At 57.9% G+C, this 16,578-nt stretch overlaps 1 protein-coding gene across 8 annotated transcripts in view; it reads left to right on the top strand.

The window, feature by feature from the left end:
* CACNA2D2 (calcium voltage-gated channel auxiliary subunit alpha2delta 2) overlaps positions 1-16,578 on the top strand; it is a 141,063-nt gene that overhangs the window by 22,245 nt on the left and 102,240 nt on the right. For all 8 annotated transcript variants that reach the window (XM_027583116.2, XM_027583114.2, XM_027583115.2 and 5 more), the window contains exon 2: positions 4,465-4,546. In XM_027583116.2, the coding sequence (XP_027438917.1) occupies positions 4,465-4,546 (82 nt within the window). The remainder of the gene's footprint in view (positions 1-4,464; positions 4,547-16,578) is intronic.

Raw genomic sequence — 16,578 nt, 5'->3', positions numbered from 1 at the left:
CCGGGGCTTCTCCTCCCCACTCCTCCTGCCCTGCCCCTCCCCTCTGGGGGAGCCCGTGCTGCTGGCCTCAGAGCTCGAGGCCCCAGGGCGGCTCTGTAGTTTGGCCGGGGACTCCCCAGGCTCGAGCTGGGCTCTTGGTGGTTCTGCCTGCTGAAGGGGGTCCTCAGCCCCATTTCCTCACCCCACATGGGGATGGCCTCGCTCCCTTACCTCTTAGTGACTCGTCTCACATACTCCTCTTGGTTCTGAAGCCTGCCCTGGAGAGCAAGGCCTGGCGTCCTGCAGCCCCTTGGGCCTTCTTCCCACTGGGCTGCCCTCAGTCTGCCAGGCCCAGGCTGAGTGCCCCTCTGCCCTGTGCCCCCTCCCTGCCTCTCTCTCACCCTTTCCAGGAATCCTTGCCACGCTCCTTCTCTCCGTGCCCCTCTCCCCAAGTACAGGCATCCATGGGAGCTCTCCTGAGCACGGGGGCACTGTATTGGGCACTCTTGTAGCCCCCAGGAGTGCCTGGTAAATATGCATCGAGGCTGCCATGTGGATTTGGCCATTGAAGCTTTTCAGCCAGTCATTCCCCCTATTTACAGACAGGAATACTGAGATTTGAAGGTAGCTCAACTCCCCGAGGTCGTGGTCACACAGGCGCCGGTGCCTGAGGCCTCCCAGAAGCTGCCCTGTCCTGGAAGGGTGGGGTCAGGGAGCTGATGGAGCCAGGAGGATGGGTCTGGCTTCCTGGTAAGTATGTGGCCCTGCACCCATCCTTGCCAGGGGCCTCTGTTTTCTTATTTGTGGAATGGGGGCCCAGTGCCTGCACCTCCCTGGGTCCAGGCACATAGAGGACACAGAGGTACAGGGCTCTGTCCTCGGCCTCTGCTGCCCACACTAGTCATCCTGAGGGCAGCAGCCCCTGGCTGCACGTGCCTCCTCCCAGACGCTCTCTCTCCTCCCTGTCTCGCTAATTTGGCACTTAGAGACACTCGGAGATAAGCAGTGTCATCTTGGTGAAGAGCATGGAAAAACACAGGGATGTAGGGAACCAGCAGGTGGGCCTACCCTGTCGGGAGGGTGACCCATGGGCAGCCCTCAGGAGGCATTGTGGAGCCAGGCACATGGCTCCGGGCCGATGGGGAGCCCAGGCATATTTGGTCAGCTTGCCTTTGACCCAGTGGGGCCATGGATCCAGATATGTCCCCCTTACTTCCAAAGCCCCCATGCCATTCTGCCAGAGGGAGTGCGGCTGTGCCTGGCCAGGTCAGCCTCGGCTTGGTGGGTGGTTTCTCCAGCCTTTAGACAGGAGCTGTGGGGGTGCATAGATGACTCCCGGGCCTCCTTGGTCCCATGGTGTCATGCCTTGGAGCCAGCACTGTTATGCCAGCCAAACCCTGGAACCCACAGAATCTCATCTCAGTGACAGTGAAATGATTTATCTATCATGTTCTTTTTAACACCGGGACGCATATTGCCTTCCTAATTGGGTTTGATTTAGGTGAATAATCAGAGTAACTTGTTTTCCCTGGCATTGTTTCGATGCATGGTGCTGCTGGGGCCTGGGGTCGGTCTGTCCATCAGGCCCAGGGCACCAGACCAAGGGCTAGAGCCACCCCCCAGCCCCCAGGAGGATGTGTGTGTCCTGCCGTGTCATGGGCAGACCGGTCTCTGCGGCCTACAGCAGAGTCTGGAGCTGCTCAGCCTGGGGGTGGAAGTGGGGAGGCCGTGTGTATGTGCATGTGAATGTATGTGTGTGAGTATGTGTGTCTCTGAGTGTGAGAGAGAGAGACGGAGGGAGGGAGAGAGGGAGGGAAAGAGTGTGTGTGTCTTGGAAAGAATTGGACTTTATCCTGAGATTTGGCTCTTCTAAAATTCTTTTAGTGTTGAAATAGCCTTTTTAGATGAAATGATGGTGATTATAATAATAATAATGTGTTGTCTGAACAAAACAAAAACTTGGCATCCATGTCTGTTCTTCCAATTAATTTTCTTTTACTTATCTGTGAAATCCTAGAACCAGAGACCTATAGATACACTAGAAAAGAGTCAACAGCCTGGGGCCGAATCAGTGGTGTGCTAGTAAATGTTTACAATTCACTCTCCAGCGGGGAAAAAAAACTGCAGTTTGTAGCATTGGCCGATTTCTGTGGTATAAATATTCCCACTATGGCCGATTTCAAGTTCTCAGAGTGACAATACTGAATGCAGAGCTGGGAGGAGGTGCACGCTCTTGCGTGGCTCTTGCTGACTAGAACATCCATGCCTCAGGCTCCGTGTCTGCTGCTTCCTGGGTGGGTGACTGTGGGCTGGTCACCTAAAGCCCCTGTGGCTCAGTTTCCTCATCTGTAAATTGGGGATGATAATGTTTGCTGGTTTGTGAGGCTTGAAGCAAGAGAGCAGGTGGCATGCTGGCGCCAGTCCATGTACATCATGGGTGCCCTTGTACACATTAGTCCCAGAAACGATTATGATTGGCATTCGTCCCCTGGACCAGTGAGTGGCTGAGGTCAGGGTCAGGGCCAGGGCAGAGTTAATGGTTCCCTTTGGAGATCAGCTCCTTGACCTCAACCATTTTTGTACCTAGCCGGACACAACATCCCACCTCAACATTCCCCCCATCGCCCCCCGGCTCTGTCTCAGGAGCGTAAACAGCCACCTGCCCCGCTGTCCACCCACAACCACGGCCACGCAATCAGCACCTGGTACATAGGAGCAGGGGCCAAGCAGGCTCTCCGCTCTCTGCTGGGCTTTGCCCTCCCCTGGCTAGCAGCGGAGGCCTGATTGCCCTTTGTAGCCTGGTCTGCAACCTGGCCTCCTCCTGGGCTTGGGGTTAGCTTTTTCCCTGTGGTGGGGACTGGAGGTGGGCATCAGGCTGTGGCTCAGCCAGCAACAAGCTGAAGCTAATACCTATTTCTTTTGATGTTGATTTTTTTTTTCCATCACGGTCCTGACATTCAGCTTGGCAAATTGCAATTAGTGATCCGCCCGCTTCCTGCTCCAAGTTCCCATGCCAACCGACCCGGGCACACACAATGGCACCGGCCCAGCCCCCCAGCCAAAGGCCTGAGGATGGATGTGGGGCAGGGGGCTGGGGTGGAGGCTCGAGCTCTTCTGATCCAGGGAGCTAGCAGAGTCCTGGCCCTGAGTGACGCTGGGGAAGGTGGGAGAGGTAGCAGGCCCAGGGCACATGTTAGGGCCAGATGTGGTCTCCTGGATCCTGTGGTTTCTAGGCTACTCCTCCAGAGACTGGGGGGCCGGCTTCATGCCAGCCCTACCTTGCCCTGTGGGCTGTGCTTAACCCGTGATGTATTTAAATCTTTGTGGTAACTCTCCTGTGAGCTCTCCCTGGAACGGCCTTGTTCTCTGTGTGGTGAGATGAGGACGTTGAGGTACCTTTTCAGATGCATTAGGGCAGCGGCCCTTGGTCACAGCGGAGAACACCTTGGGAAGTGTGGAGAACATCTCCCTGGTATGGTTTTAAGCTCACCTGCTCTGGCACTGCCTGAAGGAAGGGTCACAGGTTAGAATGTGGATCGAGCCTCTCCCCCGATGCCACTCCTGTTCCGTGGGTGTGGGCTGAGAATACTGGGTCCTGAGGCCACCTGTCCCTCCTGTCGGCTCACGAGTATCGCGGTGCAGCACCCTTGACCGCCTGTTCTCATGTGTCCTTCTCATGCCCTATGAGGTGGCCCCAAATTATCCCCACTTTCTGGAGGAGGAAACTGAGAGACGGGTCAGAATGAGCTCAGAGTAACACCAGTGCGAAGGAGACCTGCTTATGCTGGTGGCTTAGGTGAAGGACTTATGGGGCTTGCGAAGCCCCTGGAAAGGGGCGGGATGGTCTGAAGTGGACCTGTGGGTGGGCAGTTGATGCGGGGCATGCCGCAATGAGCTTCAGATAGCATCTGTGTGCTGGAAAGGTGAGGGCTGCCTCCACCAAAATCTCCACGTCCACTTCTCAGATGAGGCCCACGGGGACAGGAACCTGCCCCCGGCTACACAATGATTTGGTGGTGACAGCAGCGACTGATGTTCCTTCCCCTTCCTCAGGCCTCACCCAGCCTTGGGGACAGGAGGTTCTGAGATCCAGCAGCCCCCACATGGCTCACTCACGTTCCCCTCTTCCCTGGTGTCCAGAGTCCCCACATTCAGAGCAGCAACATCAAGGGCTGGCTCTTCACGGTGAAAAATAGTCTCCCTGCAGGCTTCTTGGAGCTGCTGGACTCCCTCGGTGCATTTAAACTACAACCCGCTCTCCTCCCTGGCCGCCCAACAGTACGTGAGGAGAGCCTGGGCCACCGGGTCTAGGTTTCAAAGGGAATCACAGGCTTACTCCGGTTCCTAGTCTCTGTTTCTCATCCAGTGAAGATCGGGTTCTGAAGGAGTGGCTGCTATGGGTCACGCCCCAGGTCACTCGGCGCTGGGCTGTCCCAGCACCGGGGAGGGGGGCCCTCCTGACACCTCTCTCCTCTCTGCACACAGGATGCAGCACTGGGCCCGGCGCCTGGAACAAGAGATCGATGGCGTGATGCGGATCTTTGGGGGTGTCCAACAGCTCCGTGAGGTAAGCCCGGTGCTCTTTGCTTTCTGCTCAGGGACCCTCTTCTGAGTGGGAATGGGAGAAGGGCTTCAGAAATAAGGAGTGAGGTCGGCCACTGCTGGTCCCAACGGGGCAGGTGGGGAAATTACTAGAAAAACAGCCGCTCCTCCAGGACTTCGCCTGCTCTTTCTGATACTGAGCACTAGCCAGTGAGCTCTGATGTCGGGGTGTTGGGCTTTCAAGCTTTTTTAAAAAAAAGATTTTATTTACTTATTTGAGAAAGAGAGAGAAGGCAAGCGGGGGGAGGAGCAGAGGGAGAGGGATAAGCAGACTCTGCACCGAGCGTGGAGCCCGATGTGGGGCTCAATCCCACGACCCTGAGATCATGGCCTGAGCCAAAATCAAGTGTCAGATGCCTCACTGACTGAGCCACTTGGGCGCCCCAGAATTTCAGGGTTTTACGTGGGTGAGGTCTGTGTTTGAGGTAGCCCCTGAGGCAGGGGGCCAGGCCCTGGAGGGTGCAGTGAGTGCGGTTGCACACAGAGGCTGAGGAACCGTCCACACGATGAGTGGGACGGCCAGGCCGACAACAGCGGAGCGCGGCGCTGGCTGCTCAGGGCGCTGTAGCAGGAGACGGGTTGAAAGCCTGTGCTTGGCGAGTTGAGGGATCAGGGCAGGAAGGGTGATTGATTAGGCGTGAGCGACCACATTCATCCTCGGAGATTATGTTAATGTTTGAAATAGTGATGTGAAGAGCAGGCCATCCGTCACCCCCAGAAGGCTGCAAAATGTGTCGCTGTCAGGTTCCTGAGCCGTCGCTCTTTATGTGGAAATGCAGAGGCTCGGAGAGCTGAGCTCTTGGAGTGCTTGGGTGGGACTCCCAGGGACCTGGGGGGACTTTGAGGAGCTCTTGCTGGAGGCTTGGGCCAGCACACCCAACCAGAACTGAGCGGGGGAGTAACAGGGCTCTCCTGCCGATGGTTGTCCCAGGAACAGTAGAGTAAACAGAGTTTCTGTAGGTGGTTCAGCCAAAAGGCCGGGTCTGGACCCTGTTCGTGACATCCCTCTTGTTCAGGACTGGGATCAGCAGGTGTATGGGGAAGCTACCATGGGGTCTTAGCCTTGGTCCTCCCCCCCTGCTTAGCTTGGGGCAGGTACCCAGGAAACGGGGCTGGCGGTGAGTACGTCGCCACTGACTGTGAATGGGGCTATCCCTCCAGCGCAGAGGCAGCTGATCAGGGCTGGCAAACAAGGTGGCAGCGTGACAGGGAGCGGGAGTCCGGGTCTGGAGGTCTCAGCCCCTAGCTTGCTGGGTATCCTCCCCCTAGTGGCCCAGTCTCTCTGAACCTCCCTGCCCTGATTGCTGGGCTTGAATTGCAGTAACCCCCATCCCACTCTCCCTGTGAACTCTCAATGACTCAGCCGTACTTGGAGGCCAGCAGAGCTTTCCAGAGAAGGCTCTGTAGGAAGAGCTGTCCCAGAACAGAAGTCATTTCATGCTCAGGAATTGTACCCGGCACAGATTAGGTTCTAAGTGGGTGCTGCCAAGTGTAGCCGTGTAGGTTAATGAAGAAGTGATAGTACCCTGGAATGTGCATCGTTGTGCCTTTCCAAGTCTTGTACTGGAACATAAGACGTACCATAAGTAGTTAACGACGCACCTCCGGTCAAGAATCTTCTGTGCTTTGAATTCCCAGCTTGAGGACATTGTTTGTTTTATAGTCATGGGCAACTCAGACCCCGAAAGTTTGCCAGATAATGCACACATTTCATACCTGAGATTTGGTTCTGTCTGAACCATTGAGCTCCCTGGCTGGTGAGAACCAGAGATGGAAGCCCAGCTCAGCATCCCCACTGTGTGCTCCTGGGCGAGTCCCCAACCCTCTCTGATCCTCACTCTTGGTCTGTGGCGTGCCTGGGAGGTCTGGCTGGAGGATAAGTTGATGAGATGAGAATAACAGTGGATGGGCTGACACAGATACCCCCCCTTTTCTAGAAATTTGACTTTCCCTCACTGATCGGAGTTTTCACTCCAAGGACCTGTTGTCCCCTCCCTTTCTGATGGGAGGTGAGCGATTCCAGGCGCTTTCCTCGGTGAGCACATCTTCCCCCACCCCCACCCGGCCAGCCACAACCAGAGTCACGCAGCTGGCTGTCGTGGCCCTGAGCCTTGGACCAGGGCTCCTGACTCCTGTCCCCAGCCTGCTGCTCCTCTAGCGGCACCTCTTGGAAGGCTGGGCGGGGTGAGCCTGGGGAAGTGGGGAGCCGGGCTGGAGCAGGGGCCGCGCTCGGTGCGGCGGTGGCCAGCCTGGCCACAGTCAGAGAAGTGCTGACCCGGCGTTCCTGGCTGGCTCCTCCTGGCATCCCTCCGCCTGCCGACGGCTGCCAGCTCCCCGGCGGCTCTCTGTCCTGCTCCAGTTTTTTCTCACCAGCTTCCTCAGCCTCCCACTTCCCGCTGACATCGCTGGGGCTGCTTCTTGGCGCCTGGCGCTCTGGTGAGGGGGGCAGCGGGAAAGCAGGTAAAGAATCCCAGAGGAAAAGGACAACCCCACAGGAGCGGGAGGGAGCCAACCTCCCCGCCCCCTATAAGCCACCCCAGACCTGACTAAGTCACCGTGGCTCTCCTTCAGATGCATATGAGAGGGCCTGTGTGGCCAGCCCCTGCCCAGCTCTGATGGGTTGGGAGGATGCTTACAGCAGAGCCCTGACCCAACTGCGGATGCTCCTGGGGATCCTGGCACCAGCTCCACCAAGCTGACAGCCTCAGACCTCCCTGAGCTGATTGTGTGCTCCCCCCAAACACCCTGCAGCTGGGGTGTCCTGGCATCTGGGCCCCCTTGGCCTTCCTCCCCTGCATGGGTGCCCTCTGCCCCTACCCTGGTCCTAGAGGCTGCCCCACTCCCAGAAGCTGGGCACCCCAAGAGCCGGTCGCAGCAGGAGTCCAGAAACCGCAGACAGTGGCATTTGGGAGCATTTTCCTTGCCTTGGCACTTTCCTCCTCCCGACCACAACCCCATGGAGGCATGGCTGCGTGCAGACCAGAGCCCACTTACAGTTTAGGAGCCACAGCACACCAAGGTGAGGTGTGGGGACTGTCTGCAAAGACCCCATCACGTTTCCTCATCTCAGCCCAGGGCCAGCACATAGTGGGTGCTCCGGCTGTGGCCTGGTGTTCACATGCCATCCCCACCCCCATGCTTAGCCAGACACTCCTGAGCCATGGCCCCCCCCAGGTACCTCAGTGCCCCCCCCCAAAGCCCTGGCCTATTCCTGATGTGAACAGGCCACAGAAGTGTGGGCTCTACTGTAGTCCGCCCTCTCCAGAACCCCTGGAAGCTGATCCAGGTCTCCCAAGCTCCTTCTCTGCCTTCCCCCATCATCACCATATTGTCCCCATTGTGGGGGGGGCGGGGAAGAGCAGAGAGCATATGCTTGGGCTCTGAGCTCATTTACATAATGAGGCTGATCAGGATGAATAATTCATCAGGTGCCTGGGGGTGCATGCGGGAGGACGTGGAGATGGCCGTTCTCCCCACTCTGAAGCCCAGGTCACTCTGACAGGTACAGCCAGGAACCTATTCATTTCTGACTGGGTGTCCAGTGTAGAAGGGGAACAACTTCAGGGACCTTGTGAGAAAGCAAAGCAGGAGAGATTATCGTCAGACATGAGGAAGAACCAGTGGCTCATCAAGTGTACCATCCTGAGATGGGTTCCTGACCTGGCTGAGACACCTTCCTTGTAGGGTCTCTGAAGAAGATCCTCTCTCTGGAGTGAGGGAAGGCTTCCTGGACAAAGCTGGGCTGGGAACAGAGATCCAGGATGACCATGTCTGGGGTCCACAGGCTGTTCTCTGCAAAGTGTCAAGCCAAGCCTGGGCCTATGGGAGCCTTTCTCAGTCCACATCAATCCCTCCTACCTAGCCTTCTGATTGGGGCAGAAATGGCTTAGAGCCCTGTCAACATCCCTGGCTGCCTCAGTTCCATGATGGCCTTAGCCCAGCTGCATGCGGCTCATTACTCCTGTGGTCCTAAATACCAACGGGAAAACCAAGGTCATGAGCAACTGTCTCCACTAGCCAGTCCCATCCTGGAGCCCCGAAAGGCCAGTCTTACGTGGTAGTGGGGTTGGGGAGAAGTACCAAAGCCAGAGGTGCAGGCCTGGGGCCTGCCTGGAGGAGCTACCCTGAGGCAGCCCCTCTCCTCAGCTGCTGAGCTGCATCTACAGAGAACAGGACCCTAGGACTCAGAGATCCCTACCCCCAAATCTCCTCCTCTACTCCCCACTGCTGTGTTTCTCTGGACAGGCATGGTGATTCAGACTGATGGTGTCCGTGTGTCCTCACTGCTCTGGGTAGTCAGGAATGGCATTTCTGAACCAGTGATGGTGGCACAGTCCCAGCCCATCTTGTCTGCCCCTGGCCATCCCGATACCCCATCTACTTAGTGCTCCCTGGGAATGTGTAATTAATATTTGTGGAGTGCCACATCTGGAGCTGGTTCCTGGCAAGGACCAAAGTCTGGCCACGACAGGGCCCCTTCCTGCATGCCTTTGAGACAGGCCTCCCACTGCCCCTCCAGCGCTTCCCCCTGGCTGGTACCACTAATTCCTGAAACTCATGCATACTCACATGCTGGCTTAGGGGTGCCAGCCAAGGCTGTGGTTGGCCCCCATCTGGGATAGGTCCTCTCTGGGCATCTGGGCATTCAAGTGGGGTTAGCAGTGTCCAAGAGTGCCAGGGAAGCTCAGAACCCTAGAGGGGCTGGGGCAGAAGAGGAGGAAGGAAGCCGGGGTAGGGGGAGGTGCCAGGGAACAGAATGGCCCCTGGAGGGCCAGGAAAGGGGAATTCAAACCGTTGTGGCCCCCAGACCCCACAGTCAGTCCTTCTCTCAGAGCATTGTGGTTCCCATGTACCCTGAGAGGGAGGCCTGCAGCTCCCTGGCCAGGCGGAATCCCCCCCACACACACCCACCTCAGAGACCAGCACAGCTGTCCCAGCTGATGTGCTCATAGTCAGGTGAGGGGTGCTGAGGGAGCCACAACCAGGCCCATCAAAGCCCCTCCCGAAGGTTCCCGGAAGCCTCAGAACCTCCCTCCTAGGGGCTCTGCTTTTGCTCCTCCCAAAGTCCCCACCCCTCCTCCAGCCCCCTCCCCGTGAGGCCCAGCAGCGCTTTCCTTTCTCCTGGTGAAGATGATCAGGATGTGGGGTGCGTCGGGGTGGAGGTGGTGGGGGGCGCGGGTGTGAAATATGCCGCTGGGTAGGGATTGCTGCCGCTCGCCTCCCTAAAAACCCACATATATTATTCTTTAATGGAAAGTTAATTGTCTTATTATTCCCTCCATATGGTCCTCTTGCTCGGCACCCAGCGGGGATGCATGGGGCTGAGGAGGGGCTCCTGGGAGGGCGTCTGAAATGTGGTGAGGCCGCCACTTGAGCATAATTAGATACACAGAGGCAGATGCATGGAAGCCTGGCCAAAGCCTGCCTGGACCCTTTCTCTGTCCCCCCAGCCCAGTCTGCTCCCCACTTCTTTCCTTCCCAGGCCTGCCCTGGGGGTGGCCTCTTCTGCCCCTCCCCCACATGAGGTCTGGGAATGCTCTCTCCTGAGCACTGTGTGGGGAGACAAGAGACTGGGAGACCGGGAGACTGCGTCCTGCTCACCCCCTCCCCCCAACACACTCTGTTGTTGCCAAAGGAGAAAATTCCATTTTTGAAGCTTTTCAAAAGCCATTTCATCAGTGGCAGGAGCTCCTGCCTGCGGGCCAGCGGACTGGCTTGGGTCTCCAACACCCCTTCCACACACCCTCCCACCAGAGAAGGAGTGCGGGGAGGTCGGTGTGGCGGGGGGGCTGCCCCGAGACACTCTGCCCAGGGGCCCTGGCTTACGTTGGCCATGCCTTCCGTGGGCATCCGCTACTGGAGCCTCCCCCACCCCAAGGGCTCCTCCAGTACCGGGCCAGTACCTGTGCCCTTCTCAGCCCCTGACCCCTCCCAGGCCTCTACTCTTCCTCCTCCCGAGAGAGTGAGGGTGTTAGGTCAGAACAGCCCCACAGCAGGTGGAGGATGTAGTGACAGGAAAGTCCCCAGAGGAGCACGAGTGGGTGGTTGCGTCCATGGCCAATTCAGAGCCCCTTGCTCTGGAGTCTTGCAGGGGGAGGCTGGTGCAGGGAGCCCTGCCAGGAGGCTTCTGGAATTCGGGCACAGCCTCAGTGCGGAGCTGCTCCCCAGGTGCCTGTGGAGGTTGTGGGTATGGAGGGGACAGGTCTGTGGGGGAGGCCTCTCTGGGTGGGATCAGCAGACCCATGGCTGGTGGTACCGGCATGGGAGAGGGATCACCGCAGGGCCATGGCCAAGGTCAGTTCCAGAGGATAGGGACCGGCTCAGAGCAGGAGAAAAGAGTTGTGCATTCCTAAAGTGAGACCTGCCTTAAGGTCCCATAGCTGGTAAGTGGCTGAACTGGAACTTGAACCTGAAACCTGTGCCATACACAGCAACTCCATGGTGGGTGGTGGTGGAAAGAGTGGAGTGGGCAGGATGACCTCCCCACTCTCGTGGACCTGGAGCGTGTTGTCCTGCCTCTCTAAGTCTTGCTTCCCGCATCCATGACATGGGGATCCGAGCACCTCTGTCCTCATGGGACACGAGAGGATCTCAAGGGACCAGGGGCAAGGAAAGGCTATGGACAGAGCCCTATAAATGTGGGGGTGCCATTGTGCTCTCCCCCACCCCCGCTTTCAGTTGCTTGCCCTTCCAGGAGTTGGTCACAGTTTGAGGAAATTCAGATGCCCATGGTGTCCCCTTTGCTTGTCTCAGCCCAGGAATTTGGAGATCTGTTTTCTCGTCCCTGGTGTTTGAGTCTGTTCCAGCTGCTATAACAGAACACCGTAGGCTGGGTGCCTTATAATCAACAGAATTTCTTTCTAATGGTTCTGGAGGCTGGGAAGTCCAACATCAAGGTGTCAACAGATCTGGTGTCTGGCGAAGGCCCACTTCATGGTTCATAGATAGCTGTCGTCTTGCTTTCCTCACGTGGTGGAAGGGGGAAGGATCTCTCTGGGGTCCTTAATGAGAACACGGATCCCCTTCGGAAGGGGCTCTGCCCTAATGACCTGATTACTTCCCATAGAGCCCACCTCCAAACACCATCATGTTGGGATTCGGTTTCAACATACGAATTTTGGGGCGACACAGATATTCAGTGTCTAGCGCTGGCCGACCATGGCATCTTTTGGGAACCTTACAGGGAGAGGCAGGACTTGAAGAAATGGGGCCCATGGGCCAGGGAAGGATGGGTGGCTTCTTGAGCCAGGGACCCAGGGAGCCAGCTGCAGAGGCACCCCTAGGGAGGAGGTGGGCAGTGGTGAAGGAAAGGGACCCTCTACTCCAGAAGAGGCCTGTGAGTCTGTTTCTCAAATCAGTCAGCCAGCTGGCAGCTTGTCTCCAGGCCTGGTGCTTGACTGGCAGCAGAGTGGAAGTGGTGGGGCACCACTGATCTGTGGGCCGGCCTCAGGTACTGGCCCTGGGGAGAGGTGAGTGGGTCTGAAAGTGGTGTGGCCGAGGCCAAGGCTGAGGATCACAGGTTCTGGAGGGTGGCAACTCCAGGGATCTCTGGAAGGTTCTGTGACTGGGGTCCCTCCATTTATTTTTTTTTTTTATTTTTGTTTTTTAAGTTTATCTGTTTAAGTAATCTCTACACCCAACATGGGTCTCAAATCTACAACCCCAAGATCAAGAGTCGCAGGCTCCTCCAACTGAGCCAGCCAGGTGTGGGGTCCCTCAGTTTAAAGAAGAGATGATCTCAGAGGCATGGTCATGCCTCACCAGGCAGACAGAGGGTGTCTCTCTGGAAGTTTGGGTTGAGAACCCATGGCTTTGCTGCTCACTCCTTCCCTGAAGTGGATGCCCCTCAATCCTTCCATTTTGGGAGCCTAAGACATCTGTCTGTCAAGCTTTCCTAAGGCAAGGCGCCCCCACTCCTCCCCACACACACAGCAAGACTATTCTGGTGAACACCCTGGTTCTCCCCTGGGGTCCCCAGAGAGGCTCGCCTGGTAGCAGGACAGTGGGGGGGTCAGCTCCAATGGGGGCCCGGCATTTGCAGATTATTGAGAAGAGGCCAGGGTCTGCTCCCCTCTCTGCTGGCCTCTGCATCTGTCTCTGGAGAGCCGTGGGGCTGCATGTCCAGAGCCAGGGGCCAGTCTGGATGATCAAGGGTGGGAGATGGGGGATGGGTGTAGAGGGCGGAATGGGTTTCCATGCTGGGCCTCCGGGTATGGCTGACCCAATCTGCATTCCTCCCTGCTCCTCCACCCCCATCCATTGCTGGATCGGTGGCAGCCATGGGGACACTTGCCTGAAATTTGTGGAGCCCCAAGCATTTGGCAGAGGCAGAGAAGTAATTGGTTCTGACAAAGCACAGCCAGCCCCAGGGGCAGCATGAGCACCATTTACCACGACCAGGCAGGAGACAGAGGCTCAGCCTGGCCTGCCTCCACCTTCTCTGAGCATGACTCTCCTCTCCTTATGAGCAAAGATCCAGAGTTTGGAGAAGGTTACAGAGCCCCAAACCTCCTGTCTTTCACATACTTCTCTCCCAGCCCTGGGACCTGGTGGCTCCGCAGGGCAGCTGGCTGGCTGTGTGTGTGTGTGTGTGTGTGTGTGTGTGTGTTGGGGGGATCCTCGATAGACTCTTCAGCCCACTCCTTGTCCATCCTTGGGTTCTCGGGAAACCCCAAGGCTCAAGCATCCTGGCCTAAGGGTGTAGGGTTGGAGGCTGGGCCCCATCTGAGAGGTCATATACTCTAGGTGGAGAAGCAGGCTGCACACACACGGGGGGCACATATGCATGCACACCTGTGGCGTGCAGACTTGCATATAGGTGCCCCTGAGGCTGGCCAGGGGTAGGTGCTTAGCTAGTAACTGTTCAGTGGATAGATAGGCAAAGTGGCAGGCATCGAGGACTGAGAAGGGGGAGACCAGGGCTCTGACTGTCCCACAGGACCATGGGAACCACCTGGCCCCACATGGGGAAACAGATCCAGTGCATCAGGGTTGAGCTTCAGTGCCAGATGCCCTGGGAGTAGTAGGTTTGCATGGGATCTGCCAGGCTTGGCCCCACATACAGGGTCCCCGATTGCTCTTTGTGAGGAAGTGGAGGGTGTGGGGGCCTTGAAGAAGGGCCCAAGAGAAGAGCCTGCTGCAAGGTGTGTTGGCACCCAGATGTCAGGATGGGGCGGGGGAGGCTGGGCTGTTCCCGGAGGACTTGAAGGCCTGGCCAAGGTATGTGGCCTACGCAGGGGGAGCAGAGAGCCTTTGGTTCTCCCAGCCATCCCTGTGCCCTCCCTGTCCCCACTAGATATCCCAGCTTCTCTCCCTGGTCCACTTGCCATTCTCCTCACTCACCCCCATCCCCTCCAGGCCTCACCCCAGTTTTAAACCCAGCCCACAGCTCCCTCCACCAGGAAGCCCTCCAGGGTGTACCCTGAGGCCAGTAGTATCCAGCGCTCCCCACTCCCTTCTGCTTTTGCACCCTTTGGGTATGCACAGAAGGCAGGAGCTGCCAGGAGCCTTGGGTGGACATCATACGGGCTAGGGAGATCATGACCATAAGGCAGGGTCATGCCCAGGCCTCCCCGGAGTCCACCTGAACATGCACAGCCAGACCTAGAAGGCAAGCAGGCCCCCCCCCGTGACTCTTGGTCCCCAGGCTCACTGGGAGACACCTCTCTGACCTGCGGAAGCTCGTGTAAGTAGAGTACGGCCGACCACACGTGAGAGAGAGGGGACAGGAACGTGATGCCGCGTGTGGGAAGGGGACTTACGTGTGCGCCTGGGAGAGGACCTGCAAACCTGCACGTGTGCTCCGTGTGGGGGCGCAACCATGCATGCACATGTGCTCGGGAGAGCATGGGGCTTTCGTGGGGGGTGTGGCCAGGCAGTGTGTACACGCACACGCGCACATGTGGCTGAGCTCTGTGTGGGGGTGTGAGCGGGCACACTCAGAGAGCAGGGTGGGACGGCGAGGAGCCAGATGCCAGGAGCTCTGTGTCACCCGAGCAGGCGAGAACTGCTTAACTGGTTAATTAGTGAAGCTGAGAAATCTCAGTTGTGGGTGAGGAGCTCACGTTCACACACACACGCCATGTTCCCGTGCATGGTAAACATCCCCCCAGTGACTCTGCCGCCGCTGCGTGCATCAGCCCCGCAGGGGACAAGGTGCCAGTCGGCTGTGGATCTGTGTCCTCGCCCCCCGTGTGTCTGCATCCCGGGATGGCTGTTGAACCAAGCGGCCCCTCTTTGGAGAACACAGGCCTTGTGCAGGCAGTCCTCAGGGTCCTCAGTCCAGTGCTCAGAAAGGCTGGGTGGTGAGGCCGCAGAGGCGTTGTTCCCATTTCACAGGTGAGGGAGCTGTGGCGCTGAAGGGGTGCAGGCATGAGCCTCCTTTCCAGGTCTTGGGCATCGTGGGGAGGGAGAGGCGGCCGAACCGTTTGGGTGCCTGTGGGCTCAGAGCAGAGCTAGAGCTTTCTGCAGCCCAGGATAGACCTCTCCTGCTTCAAACCACCAGGTGCTTTGTCACCAGCCAGCTTCCTGCATACGCCCTGCAGTCAGGCCCCGGGCCTGATCCCCCCCCCCCCGCCCCCAGAAGCCCACTGAACACCTCCCCTCTGCCAGCCTCCCCTGCACCACAGCTCCCACAGCACCCCTCCGTGTCTCCCCGTATGTGTGTGTGTGTCTGTGATGGTGGCTGCCCCTGTTCTGAATCCTCCATCCAAGTGCAGCTCTGAGGCGCTAATGGGGTTGGTCGGGCTTGGCTTTGAGGCCCAGAGCACCCCGGATGCCAGCTCCCCACTTTCCTGCTGCCCCACAGACCCCGGGCCCTGCTGCTGCCTGTGTCGCCTTTGCACAGGGAGACCTGGAAGCTGGGTCAAGTGGCAGCCGCTTGCCTCTTGATCAGGTGCTGACGGAGGAGCCTTCATTATGCTCCATCTACAGGCACAGAATAAATTGGTGTGCAGTGAATGTATTCTTTTTAAAGAGGGACGTTCACACTGGGGAAAACTTTTAAAAAGAACATTTATATAAAAAGCAATTACCATGCCAGTAATTTTTATGTATTCTCCCCCTTCCATCGCTGCCTTTGTGTTTGAACGTGACCGCCTCCTGGGCAGCTGCAGCCTAGCTCCCCAGCCTCGGGCTACAGCTTCCCACCTGCTGGAGTGCCTCCTCCTCCGGGAAGGCTCCGGATGCAGGGCCCCGGGCCCAGCAGGGGTGCAGGCTCCAGAGCACGGCTGGGTGGATTTATGTTCAAAACTCGGGTGCTTTGGAAATTTCCTCCTGTGTGCATCTCTGTCCCAAGGTTGCTCCAATTCCAAGGCCCCTCTTGGCACCACTGAGCACTTAGAGGCACCTGCTTCCCAGTAGCACTGTGGCCCGTCTGTGATGGGGGAGGCGGTGGTGTGGGAACAGGTATTTTCTCTCCCAAGGAGCCACTAACGGGCACCCTGCTCCCCCAGCCATTATTGCTCTCACACTCGATGCATTATGTAAATTGTCTCTGTTGCTAAGTGGTGGAGATGCTGCTCAGGGGGAACGGAGGTCTGGAGCCTTCTGGCGGGGGGCGGGGGGGGGCAGGAGACTGGCCCTGAAAACTCACTGCTCCACATCAGGGAGGGTCTGGCAGCCCCCCAGCTCAGACTAGGACCTCCAGGCCTTGCACACTGTCTCCCCCTGAGACCACAGCTTTGTGATGGTGCTGGCTGCACCCCCCAGCAGATTGGGGCTCCCGGGAGGCTGGGGAGATCTCTCATTGGACAGGGCCATCAGATTCAGCCTTTGCCTCTCACCTCAAACTGGCTCCCAGGGTAGGGCACGTGCCCCTCTGCTGCCCAAGGAGGCATGCCTCTGCCACCTGCATGAGTCTCACCCACAGTATATATGCCCACAGAGCCTCCTTAGAAACCCTTGGCAGAGCTGGAAAAGGTCGTGTCCATCCGTGGGGCTGGGTGACCCACCACCTGCCTCCTGGGGACCTTGGGGCTCCTTTTGCAGTGAGGCACG

This window comes from Zalophus californianus, chromosome 1, assembly GCF_009762305.2.
Source record: "Zalophus californianus isolate mZalCal1 chromosome 1, mZalCal1.pri.v2, whole genome shotgun sequence".
NCBI classification, from domain to species: Eukaryota; Metazoa; Chordata; class Mammalia; order Carnivora; family Otariidae; genus Zalophus; species Zalophus californianus.
This window is presented reverse-complemented; position numbering and strand designations above follow the sequence as displayed.